Source organism: Peromyscus maniculatus, chromosome 5 (assembly GCF_049852395.1).
Source record: "Peromyscus maniculatus bairdii isolate BWxNUB_F1_BW_parent chromosome 5, HU_Pman_BW_mat_3.1, whole genome shotgun sequence".
NCBI lineage: Eukaryota > Metazoa > Chordata > Mammalia > Rodentia > Cricetidae > Peromyscus > Peromyscus maniculatus.
The window spans coordinates 42,610,693-42,627,401 of record NC_134856.1 but is presented as its reverse complement, the minus strand read 5'-3'; the positions used below and the strand labels follow the sequence as shown (position 1 = coordinate 42,627,401).

Below are 16,709 nucleotides of genomic sequence, written 5' to 3'. Positions count from 1 at the left end.
CAAAGCAATTTAGACAGGTCCCAAGGTCACCATGCCGACCATGAGGAGGGGAAGGGCCTGGACTCCGGCGGCTGCATTGACCGTCGCTGCCTTCCCTTCCCTCTGCCTCCTCTCCCTCTTTGACTTCCAGATTTTATTGTATGCACGTGTTTCTAAAAGATGCTGCCAGTTCTCTGAGTGAAGCAGAGGGCAAACAAAGAGCAGCACAGAGCGGGTCACCACATCTGCACAGAGGCACCAAGGCCAGTGGCTAGAACAGCAAGGAGCAGGTCACCACATCTGCACAAAGGCACCAAGACCAGTGGCTAGAACAGTAAGGAGCAGGTCACCACATCTGCACAGAGGCACCAAGACCAGTGGCTAGGACAGCACGGAGCAGGTCACCATATCTGCACAGAGGCACCAAGACCAGTGGCTAGAACAGCATGGAGTGGGTCACCACATCTGCACAAAGGCACCAAGGTCAGTGGCTAGAACAGCAAGGAGCAGGTCATCACATCTGCACAAAGGCACAAAGGCCAGTGGCTAGGACCGTCTTCAGATCACCCGCTAGCCCAATTCTTCCTTTTCTAGAAAGCTGTTCCCACACACTCTGAGAGACAGTAAAATCCTGGCAGGACCCACTGACAGGAGAGATGAATACTTCACATGTGCCTTTGGATCACAGTACGTACAAGATCAGTAGGAGCATGCTGGTGACATGTAGCTGGCGGAGGAACATCTCCTAGAGAAATGAAAAGGTGAAACTGTGTATGATTAACTTGAAGTCATTTGGAAAACACTGATTTATAACGTTTTATATGGCTACCATGATTGCTTGCTTACTTGCAAGTCTCATCAGAGACTGGGGGTTGAACCTAGGGCCTCTTGCATGCCAGGTAAGTACTCTGTCACTGAGCTAAGTCTCCAGGCCACTCATTATTGCTGTCTTTCTCCTCTCACATTTTCCATTAGGATAGCCATCACCTGAAGCAGCCAAGTGACTCAGAACTTGGGGTGTTGGTGGCCTAGACCACCTACAGAGCCCGTCAGGGAATGGCTGTTAGAGGACGAGCTACAGAGGTCAGAACAACACAGGCTCCTAATGGTGTAAGAGCCTTGGTGCTATCTCAATCAAATTTCTTTAGGCAGTGTCTTAGCGTTTCTATTGCTTCAATGAAACACCATGACCAAAAGGCAAGTTGGGAAGGGAAGGGTTTATTTGGCTTACATAACAAAGACTATTGGGGTCTGGCCCCTCTACGGTCTTTGCCCAGAGTTCCAGAAGAGATGCTACCAGTGGCAGATTAATTAATCTGAGGGATTATCAAATAAATTGTACACGAAACTCTTTAGTCCATTCACTTTATTCTTCTGAGTCACTTTTCTCTATATACAGCTTCTTTTCTGCTCTCACACTTAGCTCCTTTCTTGCCTGATTCTCTCTACATTTTTCTGCTCTTAGTTCTTTTCCATCTAGTTCTTCCCCATCTAGTTCTTTCCATTGTAGTTCCCCAATCTAGTTCTCTCAAGTCTCTGAGGTTTACAGTTATATACCCATGCAATCAGCAATGCTCTGGCCAAAGCAAGGCCACACAGCTTAAATTCTTACAGGGTCAAAAGGAGGGGTAAGCAGTAATTGTCCGCTATCGTTAGCAACCCAAAAGGGAAATGACTAATGGGGAATGGAATCAACTGACAGCTAAACTGGGTAAATAGATCTGAGAAAAGAGATTTATATGCTCAAATTGTATTCTTTTTTTTTTTTTTTTTTTTAAGATTTATTTATTAAGTATACAGTATTCTGCTTGCATGTATCCCTTCAGGCCAGAAGAGGGAGCCAGATCTCATTACAGATGGTTGTGAGCCACCATATGGTTGCTGGGAATTGAACTCAGGACCTCTGGAAGAACAGCCAGTGCTCTTAACCTCTGAGCCATCTCTCCAGCCCCTCAAATTGTATTCTTAAAAGTGGTTAGTTAAGCCGGGTGGTGGTGGTGCACACCTTTAATCCCAGCACTCTAGAGGTAGAGGCAGGTGGATCTCTGTGAGTTTGAGGCCAGCCTGGTCTACAGAGCGAGTTCCAGGAAAGGCTCCAAAGGTACACAGAGAAACCCTGTCTTGAAAAAACAAAAAAAAAAACAAAACAAAACAAAAAAGAATAAAAACAGTGGTTAGTTAAAATGTCAAGAGTCTAAGTCACTAAGTCATGAGCTGAAAATAAAACTGCCTTTTTCTCCTTTGGAGCCATATCTGTCTCGGTCTAACCTCGGCTGTGCCGTTTTCTGTCAGGGCAGGGGTAGCTAGGCAGCCTGTGCCACAGCTTGATGTACCTGGTATGTAAAAGCCCTTTTGCTCTGAGTTAATTGTTAGAGGGGAGGTCTGGAGATACCACTTGGGCTATGGGAGAAAAGAGAGTTTAAGCTTAATTTGCACAAGAAACAAAGGCTTTGTACCTAACATCCATCTGGCCTTGGCAGTTGTCTCCTTATGGATATTTACCTTATTTTCAGGAGACTAACAGGGGGTCCGGACACTTATCTATCTGCAGTTTGTCCTTGGATGTTTGAGAAGTATCTCAGATAAACTGCTTTTGTGCAGAGATGGCCCTGGCCCTGGATACTTGCTGAAGGAGATAATTACAGAAGGCAGATACCCGATTCTAATGCTAAAAAGGGGAAACAACAGCCTGGAAAAAAAGAAGTCTTGCCTGTGTGGCTGTTGTCAACACAGTTGGGGAGAAGTTATCCAATACCTTAATTGTATTGGGAAAAACTGTGCCCAATGACTATTTCTAACACTATTAGAAGTTCTTAGAATCAAATGGAAAAACTATAATAGCCCACATGAAATTCATAGCAGGAAACGGCTAATATTCAAAAGCCAACATCACCAAGACTCAAGCCTTGGCTTTGTCCTCTGGAAAGCCATTGGCTTCTTCCAGGTATGGCTTTGTCATAGTCAGCTGACTTCCTACTACGTATTTCTGTGGCCCACAGCACCTAACACTTCAGCATTGCTGTTCATCACTGAAGGAAATCAGGACAGGAGCTCAAACAGGGCAGGATCCTGGAGGCAGGAGCTGATTACTGACTTGCTTCCCATGGCTTGCTCAACCCATCTTCTTATAGAACTCAGGAACACCAGCCCAGGGATGGCACCACCCACCATAGGCTGGGCCTTCCCCCATTGATCATTAAATGAGAAAATGTCTTAACAGCTGGATCTCATGAAAGCAGTTCCTCAACTGGGGCTCCTTTGTCTGATGACTCTGGCTTGTGTCAAGTCGACACATAAAACCAGCAAGTACAGGCAGCCAGTTAGCGGTGAGGAGTAGTCTATGGCTCCAGAGGAAGTTGTAGGGCCCACTGTGAGTCTTAGTTACCCCATCATGACAGAATGGCTGCCACCAACAACTTCACAGGGGAGGACTTTATTTAGACTCATCATTGCAGTTCAGGTGAGGCAGAACTGGTCCAGTAGTTCACATCGTGGAGGATAAGTAATCAGAGGGGAGACAGTCAGAGCTTTTCAACCTTCTCCAGAGGAGAAGCCTCACACCCGTGGGACAGTGTCACCCCACATTCTATGTGGGTCTTGTCTGCTCACTGTATGCTCTCTGGGAACACTGGTACAGATCTACCCAGAGCTGCCCATCACTGTTCTGCTAGGTGGTTCTAACCCAGTCAGGATGACAGTGAGGATTGTCCATTGCAGAGAGTTGGTGAACTACAAAGATTCTATCTTGAGTGTTTTCTCCTGGCTTTTACTGAGTAAATGCAAGCTCTCTCCTTTTGCTCCCCTGGATTAACATCTTGATAGTAAGATGGGATGAAAGTCAGGGAATGTTAAGGAAACACGGAGAGAGGAAAGGGAGCCTGTCGCCTGGAGTCTGGTTGCAGTCTCCCATGGGATTAGTTAAGAATTTGTTTTCTAAAGATTTATGAAGGGAGCCTCACAGCTCACTGGTTATAAGAGCACTGGCTGCTCTTCCAGAGGACCCAAGTTCGAATCCCTACACCCACATGGCAGCTCACATAGCAAAGGGTTGGGGGTGTGACTCCGCTGTATAGTGCTTGCCTGGTAGGTGCAGAGCCCTAGGCTTGATTGCCAACACCACAAAGAAAGACAAGAGGTGCAGACTGCAGTACTGAAATCAGATATGCAGACTCAAGCAAGCTGTGGTTCCTTGGTTCCAGATAAAACAACTCATTCCGATTTACCTCAGCTCCAGGCACCTCCAGGGAAGACTGGATCACACACTTGAGAAGAAGCACATTACCTGAGGGCATGTGTGTCTGTCTCCGGACTCCTCTGTTTTTCCTGAGTCTCCCCAGACTGTGTTCATTTCTCCCTCTGCTTGCACCATGCTGGGGAAAGGCCTCTGTGTGGAGTCAATAGAAAGGTTTATCTGTTGGCTATGGCTTTGGCTCTAAGCTCACAAATTACATTACAGACGCACATGGTGACCAGGAAAAAGACAAACAAATATTATTAATCATTTCCATTAGATAACAATATGGGGATTCTGAAGTAGCCCCTTTGATCTGACCATAACCACATCTGACTGTATGCTACTGGACACCTAAAATTGAGTCTAGTTGGGCCAACAAGTGAGCAGCAGAGGATTCAACTCCTGGTATGAAAGACATGCCAAGTAAAACATCTTCCGTTTCGGTTTTGTAACCTGGGTCGGTAGAGCTCAGGGTCCAGAAATGGCAGGCGTGGCTTTTGTGGTGGTCCAGGCAACATGCACTTTGCCTTTGCCATTGAGCCACACTCTCAGCCCAACAGTGACACCCTGGTGTGCCTCATTTCTACATACATACATACATACATACATACATACATACATACATACATAATACATACATACATACATACATGTTCCTCAAGCATGCAAATTGAACACTAGAGAAAATCGTATAACTACACTGGCTACATCTCAACTTAAAAAATTAGGATCACAATCCTCCTCAGTTTGCATCTGCACTGCCTGGCGATCCGCAGTGTGTCTACTCTATTCGATATTGTTCTTGCATGACTATTTTTTACTTCCTTACTCAATCTCCCACAACCAGAAGCCTTCTATATCCTCCTTAGGGCAGATGGCAACTTGCTTTTTACTTTATTTCACAGTGTGTGTGTGTGTGTGTGTGTGTGTGTGTGTGTGTGTTGGACTGAATGAGGATGGCCCTTATAGGCTCATATATTTGAATATTGGGCCCCCAGTTGTTTGAACTGCTTGGGAAGGATAGGAGGCGTGGCCTTGTCAGAGAAGGTGTGTCACTACGGGTGGGCTTTGAAGTATTAAAAGCCCATGCCATTCCCAGTTAGCTCTCTCTCTGCCTCATGTTTGTGGATCCGATGTAAGCTCTCAGCTGCTGCTCCAGCCACCTGTTACCAAAACAACAAGAACAAGAAACCAGAAGCTTTTATTGCTTTTGTGGAATATTCTTCTGGTTCTTTTCTGATCTTGAGCAATTTATTTTGAGAAAATTATTAAATGATTCAAATTTGCTAGCTTTACTTTTTCCCTGACACATCTTTTTTTTTTAATTTTTTTATTTTGGGGAATTGCTAAAGTCCTTGATCTAGATGTTTTTATCATCTTTTTAATGTGTTTTGTGCTGATAGAGTATCAAAGACTCAGTAATTTATAAAGGGCAGAAATTTAGGGCTGGGAGTGTGGCTTGGCGAGGGGTGCTTGGTTAGCATGAACAAGATCCTGGATTGCATTATAACATAGAAAGAAAAGAGGAAGGAAAGGAGGAACAGGGAAGAAGAAAAAAAAAGGAGAATGAAATAAGCAGAAATAGCCGGGCAATGGTGGCTCACGCCTTTAATCCCAACACTAGGGAGGCAGAAGCAGGCAGATCTCTGTGAGTTCAAGGCCAGCCTGGTCTACAGAGTGAGTTCCAGGACAGCCAGGGCTACACAGTGAAACCCTGTCTCAAAAAATAAAAAAAGAAAGCAGCAGCAACAACAACAAAAACCAAACCAGAAATATTTTTTTCTCAGTTTGGGAGCCGGAGAAGGCTAAAATCTCTGGCATCTGATGTCTGGTGAGGGCTGCATCCTCCAGAGCAGGGTCAGCAGTGGCCTCACATCAGGAATGGGACTGAGATGTCTTTTTACCAAATCCCGGCCCCAGGGGAGGGGACCTGATGGCCTAGGAACCTCTAAAAGGCTCCTCTTCTTTGACTTTCCATTAGCAGAAGCTGGATTTGGGTGATGCACTTAACACAACGATACATACATAAAACATTTAGTGGCCCAGCGATGGGACCGTAAGACAAAGTACATTCAGAGAGGGCTGGCTGCCCTTTCTGCCCTGTCTCTTTCCTACCCATCAGCCTCTAGTGCCAACTTTTGTTTGTTTGTTTTGTTTTTTGAGACAAGGTTTCTCTATGTAGCTTTGGTGCCTGTCCTGGGTCTCACTCTGTAGCCCAGGCTGGCCTTGAACTACCAGAGATCTGCCTACCTCTGCCTCCCGAGTGCTGGGATTAAAGATGTGCGCCACCACCGCCCAGCCCAATTTTTTTTCTGTTCTGTTTGTGTGTGTGTGTGTGTGTGTGTGTGTGTGTGTGTGTGTGTGTGTACATGTTCATGCTGTCTTTTAAAAACATCCCACTCTATACATTGTTCTTCATTTTGCTTCATTCCCCACGATAGAGCCTATATTGCAGATAAGTCCATTGCAATTTTCAGACATGTGCATGTCTAAACCCAGAAGTTTAGGCATCATGTTGGACATGGTGGCTCAGGCCTGTTATCCCAGCACTTGGGAAGTAGAAGCAGGAGGGTCAGAAATTCAAGGTCATGCTTGGATACCTAATGAGACTGAGGCATCACAGGGTGGGGAGGATTGTATTTGTAGAATCCAAAGCAAAGAATTCTTGAGACTGTCCAAAGACTCAACTGCCATTCAAAACTGATGCCCATATCCTCAAGCGGGCTACATTAATTAAAAATTGCTTTTTTAACCTGGAGGTGGGCTTGCTGAACAACCTTCCATAGTGACCACGGGTGACTAACAGTGGTAATACAGCTGGTGAACATTATAATGGGAGGCAGCTTTCAAGGAGGAAACAATGGCGGCTGACTGGTGAGGGGTTCAGATTACTACCGCGGCCTCATTCGTGGCAGCCAGCACGGCACTAAGAACCTGGAAGGGTGAGGCCTGAGGAGCTTGAAGCTAGGCGCTCCCTGCATTGAGACAATGAGTGCTTTCTCTCCTCTTTCTCGAGGAAGGCGATTTTCTATTGGGGCACAGAGATACCACAATGAATTCTGTCTTTGCTAGTCACAGACACTTCACATGTTAGTAAAAATGTATTTGTACGTTTTAAAAGCAGAATGAAGTGCATGGGCATGGCCGGACACACCTTTAATCCCACGCTCTGTGAGCAGAGGCAGGAGTATCTCTTTTAGGCTTGAGACCAGCTTGTTCTACAGAGCTAGTTTCAGGACAGCCACAGCTACAAAGTGAGAGACTCTGCCCACCCCCACCCCCCCAGATGTGGAATGAAATTTTGTCTAGATGGTCTGAGATATCCTAAGGATGTCAAGAATCTACTGGGCCACAACTAAATGCTTTATAAAAACAGAAGCCATTGCCAGGAGTATCACTTAATTAAAAAATGATAGTTAGGCTGGAGAGTTAGCTTAGTGGATAAGTGTGTGCACAGTTCTTGCAGAGGAGTTGAGTTTGATTCTCAGGATCCATATCAGGAAGCTCGTATCTGTCTATAACTCCAGCTCCAGGGGGAATCTGATGCCTCTGCCCTTTGCCCTCTACAGGAACCTGAATTCATGTGCACATAGATAAAAATCACACACACACACACACACACACACACATTGTACACATGTGTGCACGGACTGGCCATTTTGATCTCCAGCTCCAGGGAAGCACACTTCTAAGAGACAATGGCTTCTTTTGTCTTCTCATTTTCACAGGCCACATTCTCTTTGCTTTCTCATATTTTGTCTCTACAACCCGGCGCTGACCACACTAGGGGTGCGCATTCAGAAAGTGAAAGCTACTAACTCAGTTTCTCTTGCACTTCAACCAAGTCAACCACGAGAGGACTTCAACTAGCAACTAGCATCGTGGGATGTATGAAGACATCTAAAGGGGAGTGTTTGTTGTGATAACTAGTATCATGAAACTAAAAATTGCAGGCTGGAGAGATGGCTCAGAGGGTAAAGGCACCTGCCACCAAGCCTGAGGACCTGAGTTCAATCCCCAGAACCCACATGGTAGAAGGAGAGAACTGACTCCCACAAGTTGTCCTTGGACCTACATATGAACACTGTGGCACAAGTGCCAACCCCCACAGCCCATTCCCACAGGCACACAGAAACAAGTTTACAAAGATAATTAAAAATAGGAATTCCTGTATCTATCCTACGGTCCATTACAGACTATTTACAATGAATCCTCTCATGTGCATTCCTTATGCAGAATCAGTTTTGAAACTGAAATTGAAGTAGCTTCATCACTCACCAGTCTGGCAGATGAAATGATGCCTGTTTGAGCATTCGTCCCTTGTTGAGAAGCTCTCATTAGACCGCGTGACCACAGAGGGGCACTTGGGGGCCCTGAAGCCAATGACAGCTCCTGGAGGGACACAAGACTCAGTTAAGTCTCATTCTTCAAAGTCAGGCAGGAGAGATGACTAAGTGGGCAAGTGTGAGGACCTGAGTTCAAATCCCCAGAGCCCCTGTAGATCCGGGCACGGTAGCCCATGCCTATAATCCCAGCACCTCTAGGTGAGATGGGAGGTGGAGGAAGGAGAGTCCCCCGAAACCTCTGGGCCAGCCAGCCTGGGGTGTGCTGTGGCAAACAACAAAAAAAGACCTTGCCTCAAACAAGGTGGAAGGTGAGGACAAATACCTGCGATTGATCTCCGGCCTCCAACACACACACACACACACACACACACACACACACACACACACACACACAGTAGCACTAATGCGTACTCTACACAAAAGCCTGATTTGCTCTGGCTTCCAACAAATGAACACTTATGACTTCTCCCTACATATTACAGATTACTCTTCAATACTATATGTTTTAAATCATAGTGCTTAGAATTAATTACCTAGACATTAATGGAGAAATGATCACATAAAATTTCTTGGATTTTTTTTCTCAAAAGCTGCAAGATTAGGGTACCCAATTTTGTAAGAAAGACAAAAGATAGGTAATTTCTCTTCTAGCTTCTGTTTTAGGAAGTTTGGAGCCAAGGATAACAAAACAGTCAACTGTAAAAGACTTTCCTCTTTGGGATCTTGCATAATACGAGCCAGTTGTATACCTGGAAAGGCAATATTCAGAAGGCTGAGGCAGGGGGAATTGAGAGTTTGAGGCCAGTCAGGGTTAAATACCAAGTTTCAGGTCATCCTGCACTATAAAGCAAAACTGTCTCAAATACAAAACAAAACTGAACAAAACCCCAAACACCCCATATTAAACCAAGCAAAACTGCATCATACATGAAGATGGGGAACTAAGTGTCAGATGGGCTCTGACAAAAAGCCGGCTGCCTTTCTCCAGAGACAAATGAGGCCGGGGCATGAAAGTGGACACCCGCAGAGAGAGATGATGCTCCAGTCCGCATTTTTTTTTTTTTTCTGAATACAAAAGCTGAAAGAGTCAAGTAACTTTCTTCCGCCCTAGAACAAGGCACAGGATGTTTCTTTCCTCGACACTCAGCACCAGAGCCCTACCTGGGTGGCTTGTCTCTTGACGCTTTCTGGGTAGCATTAGGTTTTCCCCGACCCACCACACTATTTCGTTTCTCAGGGAGCTTTGAAAGAAGGTCTGAAGCGCTGGGTTCCAAGTGTGAGCCAGGCGCCCGCCCGGGCTGCCGCGGCAGTAAGTCTCGGCCTCCTCGAAGCTGCAGAGGAGCCTGTGAAGCCGATAGCAGCTGTTTTTCCCAGGTGGCTCAGGGAAAACGTTGCTAGGCTCGTGTCCCAGAAGGACACCTACTCTAATGTACAGCCAGAGCCAGGACCTTCTCGGGAAGAGCATCTTCTCTCTGTGCCGTGGGTGAGACCACGTAAAGGAGGCGCGGCAGCTGCCTGGCCCTTTAAAGAGGACTCAGTGAGTTGGTCATCATCATTTGTATGGCTCTTTTGTGGGTTGGGAACAACCTGACAAGGAGAAAAAAGGCTTCGCTTTGTTTGGAGAGCCCAGATGGAGTTCTTACCTGCTGCAAATAAACAGCAAACAGCCAGGTCACCCATGTCTCCATCTGTGTCTACATAACCAGACGTCTCTAGCAAATAGACCCATTATGAAGCTAAGTCTTTCTGTAAGCAGGGAGAGGCTGGTGGATATCTAAGCCAGGGTTACTAGACGTGGTGATTTTAGTTTTTACAGCACGGGGATCCAACTTGGGACCTCATGCATATCAAACAAGCACCCTAGCAGGGAGCTGTGTCCAGAAAAATGATTACTTTATTTATAAAGAGGAAAACTGTTCTTACTGAGTCCTATGATTGAGCTAAAAATTTTAAAAATATTTATTTATTTTTATTTCATGTATATGGGTGTTTTCCCTATATGTATTTATGGTCACCGTGTGCATGCCTGGTACCTGCATAGCCAGACGATGTTGAGTCCCCTGAACCTGGAGCCATGATGGTTGTGAGGCATTATGTGGGTACTGGGAATTGAACCTGGGTCCTCTGCAAGAACAAGTGCTCTTAACTACTGAGCCATCTTTCCAGGCCCCTATGGTTGATTTAAAAAAAAAAAAAAACAATGTCTTTATCAGCCATTCATCTGGCAAAGGATTATATCCAGAATGTATAAAGAACTCAAAAAATTAACAAGAGAATAAGTAATGCAATCAACAAATGGGCAAATGATCTGAACTGACACTTCTCAGGAGACATGCTAATGGCTGACAGATACAAGGGGAGAATGCTAAACATCCTTTGTTAGACAGAGATTGATGGAGTTGTCCTAGAAATAAAAAGAATAGGAGCTGGAGAGATGGCTCAGGGGTTAAGAGCACTCACTGGCTGTTCTTCCAGAGGTCCTGAGTTCAATTCCCAGCAACCACATAGTGGCTCACAACCATCTGTAATGACAACTGGTGCCTTCATCTGGCCTGCAGGGATACATGCAGGCAGAACACTGTATATGTAATAAATAAATCTTAAAAAAAAAAGAAAGAAAGAAATAGAAAAAATAAACTGGCCTTCCACGGGAGCAGATTGTTCTTTTGTCAGCACAGTGAAGGGTGATGGTCTCTTCACAGGAACAGGGAGCTCGTCCATGTGGTGTGGGGGCTTGATGTTTTATAGGACATGAAATGGGGGACCTTTGGGGATGAAGGAGTCCAGTCCATCTGCAGGTCACTTCCCCTGTTGTCTGGAAGTGGTCGATGCCAGTGGGTTTGCTGTGTGGCTCTCTTTATCAGAAAACTCAATTGGTGTCATCAGTCAGTCAACTTTCCTGCTCTGAGCTTCTCAGTCCATCTGACACTTGTAGGTCATTAACCCTTCATCCTTAGCCACCAGGAAAACGCAACCCAAAGCTACAGAGATTTCATTTCACCTCACTTAGAATGACTATCAGCAAAATGGGGGTTGTGCATTGTTGGTGGGAATGTAAACAAGTGTGGTCTGCAGGAAACAATGGGGGGGGGTCCTAAAAAACAAACTCAGAAAAAACAAACTATATGACCCAGCTATACCAGCACTGGGTATGTACCCAAAGGGAATGAAGTCAGCATCGAGAAGAGAGCCTGTGTGTCCATGCTGATCTGAGTACTGTTCACCACAGCCAAGCCAGCATCAGCCAGATGATCAGCTAAAGAAGAGATGGTGGATATATATACAGCAGAGTTTTATTTGGCCGGAAAGAAGGGGGTCATGTCATTTGCCAGGAAATGGATGGAACTGGAAATTTTCATGTTAAGCAAAATAAGACGATAATTATCACACGTTTTCTCTCAACTGCAGAGGCTAGAATTAAAAGGCAATCTGAAACCAGTAGAGGGATAGTTCAGGGGACTAGGCAGAGGGAGAAGGAGAGGCCAAAACAGCTTAAGTCGGGAGTATGAACCGGACTGAAATGGGATATATTCAGGTATGGAAATGCTACAGTAAAGCTCATCAATATAATGTTAATGTGGATTGTTATAATACACATTCTATAAAGAACAGAATGTGTTACAGGACACACCTGCTAATGCGATGTAGTGAAGCCGATTAACATGTCTGTCATCTCAGAGCTACCCTTAAAAATGCTTTTGTGACAGAGCAGTTGAAATCTACTCACACAGCAAGACTCCCAGAAGGATTTTAATGTATAAGAAAATAAAGACTATTGCTGATAAATCTCTAGGTTTGTGTGTCCTCCATATTTGCTGCCACTGGGATTGGTCAGGATGGCTGTACCCTATTTTCTAATGGGACTGGTTCAGATGGCTGGCTGTACTCTGTTTTCTAATGGGATTGGTTCAGATGGCTGCATTCTGTTTCTTAATGGGACTGGTTCAGATGGCTGCATTCTGTTTCTTAGTGGGATTGGTTCAGTTGGCTGTATTCTGTTTAAGTGTACAAAACCAAAATCACGCATGAACTGTATTTGAAAGCTCTTACCTGGTCATTAAAGCCAGATAATAGTTGACGAAAGAGTGAATAAAAAAACCAAACAAAACTAGAAATCAACGAAGTCCACACTTGGCTGAACCAAACAGCAGATCTGTGTGGTTCTGCCTTATGACTGCACAGTCTCCTTTGACTGTGGCATGCACAGTACGTCACGCCATTGGCAATCTTCAATTCTCTCATTTCTTTTTGGTTACTGTTTTGCTGAAAAACCTTTTGTTTACAGTGCTTACCACTTGGTCGTCACCTGCTACACTCCTTTAATTGATCTGTACAGCTGGTTCTTTTCCTTTATGTCAGAAACAGATCATACATGCAAGCGAATGTAGTACTGAAAAGCCCTGGCAGCTTTCAGGGTTAAGACGGTCATCTAAGCAGCCCAAATAATGCTTCTTTTCTCTCCACCTGTGTTTGGAGTGTGTGCTACTGGGACTGAACTCAGGACCACGTGCGTGAACTCTACCACTGAGCTCCATCCTCAGCTCTTAATGCCATTATGAGTTTTGAAAATCATTGCAGAAGTAGACAGCTCTAAAGTCAGAATCTGAGGACTCTCCCCTTCGTTGGAAAACACTGCAGTATTCTATTGAAGGGCATCATCTGCTCCATACTTTGAAAACGTCTAATTAGGGAAGAAATGAAATTATTGTACTTAATAATGAGAGGAAGAAGGTTCAGATGAGGAATGCATTGAGTTGAACCAGGAGTAAAAGGCCATCTTGCTTATAAAGACAAACTCATCAGAACACCCAGACTAAGCAGAGAAACCTTACACACCAGGAAGGCATAGGATACTATAATGCAATCCCTAGAATAAATATCCAAGATGACTAGACCCAGCAATGCTGTCTGCCAGTGCTGCTGGAACTGGGAAGACCTCACAGAACAGATGCACTTAAACAATTCACAGAACCAGCACTGCAGAAGGAAAGGGGATTCTAGAAACAGTCATGATTTCTTTAAAAAAAAAATAAGACTATGTATGATAAACCTATATCCAATTTTATACGAAGTGGGGAGAACTGAAAGCATTTCCTCTAAATTCAGGAATGAGTAAAAGATGTCCACTCTTTCCAGCTGTACTGGGTAGTTTTGTGAGTCAACTTGACACAAGAGTCATCAGATGAAGGAGCCTCAATTGAGGAAATGCCTCCGTGAGATCCAGCTGTAAGGCATTTTCTCATCTAGTGATCAACGGGGGAGGGCCTAGCCCATGATGGATGGTGCCATCCCTGGGCTGCTGGTCCTGGGTTCTATAAGAAGGTGGGTTGAGCAGGCCATGGGAAACAAGCCAGTAAGCAGCTCCATGGCCTCTGCATCACCTCCTGCCTCCAGGTTCCTGCCTTGTTTGAGTTCCTGTCCTGACTTCCGTCAGTGATGAACAGCAATGCTGAAGTGCAAGCCTAATGAACCCTTTCCTCCCCAACTTGCTTTTTGTCATGGTGTTTTGTCGCAGCACTAGAAATCCTAACTAAAACATCAGCTTTATTCAGTATAGCACTGAAATTATTCACTAGAACAATGAGGCAAGAGAAAAATATAAAAAGAGCTACAAACAGGAAAGGGAGGGCTCAAATTATTCCTGTCTGCAGATAATATCAGCCTATACTTAAAAGACCTTGAAGACTGGGGGCCTGAGAGATGGCTCAGCGGTTAAGAGCACTGACTGCTCTTTCAGAGGACTTCGGGTTCAATTCCCAGCACCCACATGGCAGCTAACGACTGTCTGTAACTCCAAGATCTGACACCCTCACACAGACATACATGTAGGCAAAACACCAGTGCACAAAAAATAAAAATAATAAAAACACCTTGAAGACTCCACTTTCAGGAGAATAGCATAATACAAAATCAATATATCAAAACCATTGGGGGAGCAGTGAGATGACTCAGTGGGCAAAGGTGCTTGCTGCCAAGCCTGAGGATCTGAGTTCAATCCCCAGAACCCACATGATGAAAAGACAGAACTGATTCCTGCAAATTGTGCTCTGATCTCGATACACACACACACACACACACACACACACACACACACACACACACACACACACAGAGAGAGAGAGAGAGAATCAAATAAGTAAATATAGAAGATTAAAACAACAACAATAAATCATTAGCTTACTTTCTTTCATTTTCTTATGTGTGTTTAGTAGATAGCCACAGAGAAAGATTTCTGGGAGACAATCTCACTAATAACCCATGACACAAAGCAAATAAGAATATCCCCAGGAATAAGCCCAACAGAGGCAACAAAGGACCTTGTTAATGAAAAACTCTAAAACACTGAAGAAGAAATTGGAGACCATGCTAGAAGACAGACATCCCATGTTCGTGGATTGGCAGGATATTGTGGAAATGGCTATGCTACTGAAAACGATCTACTGACTCCATCCAATTCCCAGAACAACTCCAGTGACATTCCTCACAGAAATATGAAAACAATCCTCATGTTCACTGGGGGTACAGAAGAATCCTGAGGGGAAGGAGTAATGCTGTGAGTATCACAGCATGGTGGTAAGCTTAGTATAGAGCTACAGTCACCAACAGCATGGTTCTGGCACAAAGGCACATACCAAGACCAGCACAACACAATAGGAAGCCCAGACACAAACCCACATAGCTACAGCCATCGGATTTTCAACAAAGATGCCCAAACATTCCACAAATGGTGCTAGGAAACCTGGATACATGTAGAAGAATGAAACCAGATAACCTCTCTCACTCTGTCCAAAATCAACTGAAAAAAATCAAAGACTTGAAACTATGATACTAATAGAAGAAAATATAGAAACAAATCCTCAAGATATAGGCATAGGCAAGGACTTTATGAACAGTAATCCAGTTACCTAGGAAATAGCAAGGACTGACAATTGGAAGAAATTTAAAAGCATGAAATTAAAAATCTGTACAGCAAAGGAAGCAGCAGAGTAAGGAAACAGACTACAGCATGGGAGAAAAGCTTTGCCAGCTACTTATCTGACAGCAGACTAATATCTAGCATAAAAAAACCCAGTAAACATAAATACCAACCCTCCCCCCAAGTAATCTAATCAATAAGTGGGCAACTGAAATGAGCAGGCAGGTCTCTAGAGCAGCATCAATGGCCAACAAGTCATATGAAGAAATGCTCAGCATCCTTAGCTTTCGTGGACATGAAGATATAGCTTCACGGACATTCAGTTTCAATCCTCAGCCTGTCTTTCATGAAGAAAAGAAACAACTATGTTGGAGCCAGCTGACGAGTCGACTAGGGTAGCTGAGTAGGGTGTGAGGCTGAGGAAAAAACAGAGACGGAATAGATGGAGACCGAATATCAGTGACAGGAGGCTTCTGGTCAATACCAAGCAAGTCCTAAGTTTATTTCACAGCCAGTTTATATACAAACTGAAAGGCAGACGTAGAACAAAGCACAGGACAGGCTAGACCTTGAATCAAGGAACAGGCAGTTTCGTTATTTCAGATATGTTCTACCTAATATCAGCAGCTTGCCTAGAATTTCGAATTAGCTAGATAACTAGTTATTTCCCACAAACTAATCAGGACTTTCTTACAGCCCCTGTACTTTTCTCAGGAACCTGATCAGAGCTTTCTCACAGCTTCTGAAGAGACTAGAGCAAACAAACTTTGAACTCTTTTGGGTCAGACTGGACTTCAGATTCAAACTGAGTCCCTGCGGGAAAATGAGTCACCGTGGGCTCTCACAGTTGTCAAGGATCTAGCCAAAAGGGAAACCTTGAACGCTACCTGTAAGAATATAAATTGGCACAGTTATTACATGTGAAAGTCTGATAACTTGAGTTTGAACCCCAGAACCCACAGGATACAGTGGTAAACATCTGTAATCCCAGCATTGCTACTGGGAGTTGGGAGATAGAGACAGAACTGCCTGCCAGTCTGGAGTATGCAGTGCTACAGAAACAAGAGAGGTCCTGCCTCAGCAAAGTGGAGAGAACTGACCCCTGAAATTTGTACGCTGGTCTCCACGTGTCTGCCACAGTAGGCTGGTGCCTGAACTCTCACACACAGAACAAAAATTTAAAACGAACAAGCAAACATAGAATCACCACCTTACAGTCCCAGCTATGCCACTT

The 16,709-nt window shown here is 44.5% G+C and overlaps 1 protein-coding gene across 1 annotated transcript in view; it reads right to left on the bottom strand.

The window, feature by feature from the left end:
• Pkd1l3 (polycystin 1 like 3, transient receptor potential channel interacting) overlaps positions 1–10,673 on the bottom strand; it is a 74,013-nt gene extending 63,340 nt beyond the window's left edge. Inside the window, exons 1-4 of the mRNA XM_076573597.1 lie at positions 9,721–10,673; positions 8,492–8,605; positions 4,262–4,363; positions 675–724 (exon numbers count right to left, since the gene is read on the bottom strand). Coding sequence (XP_076429712.1) covers positions 675–724; positions 4,262–4,363; positions 8,492–8,605; positions 9,721–10,024 — 570 coding nt within the window. The 5' untranslated portion in view covers positions 10,025–10,673. The remainder of the gene's footprint in view (positions 1–674; positions 725–4,261; positions 4,364–8,491; positions 8,606–9,720) is intronic.
• Positions 10,674–16,709: the final 6,036 nt, after the last annotated feature.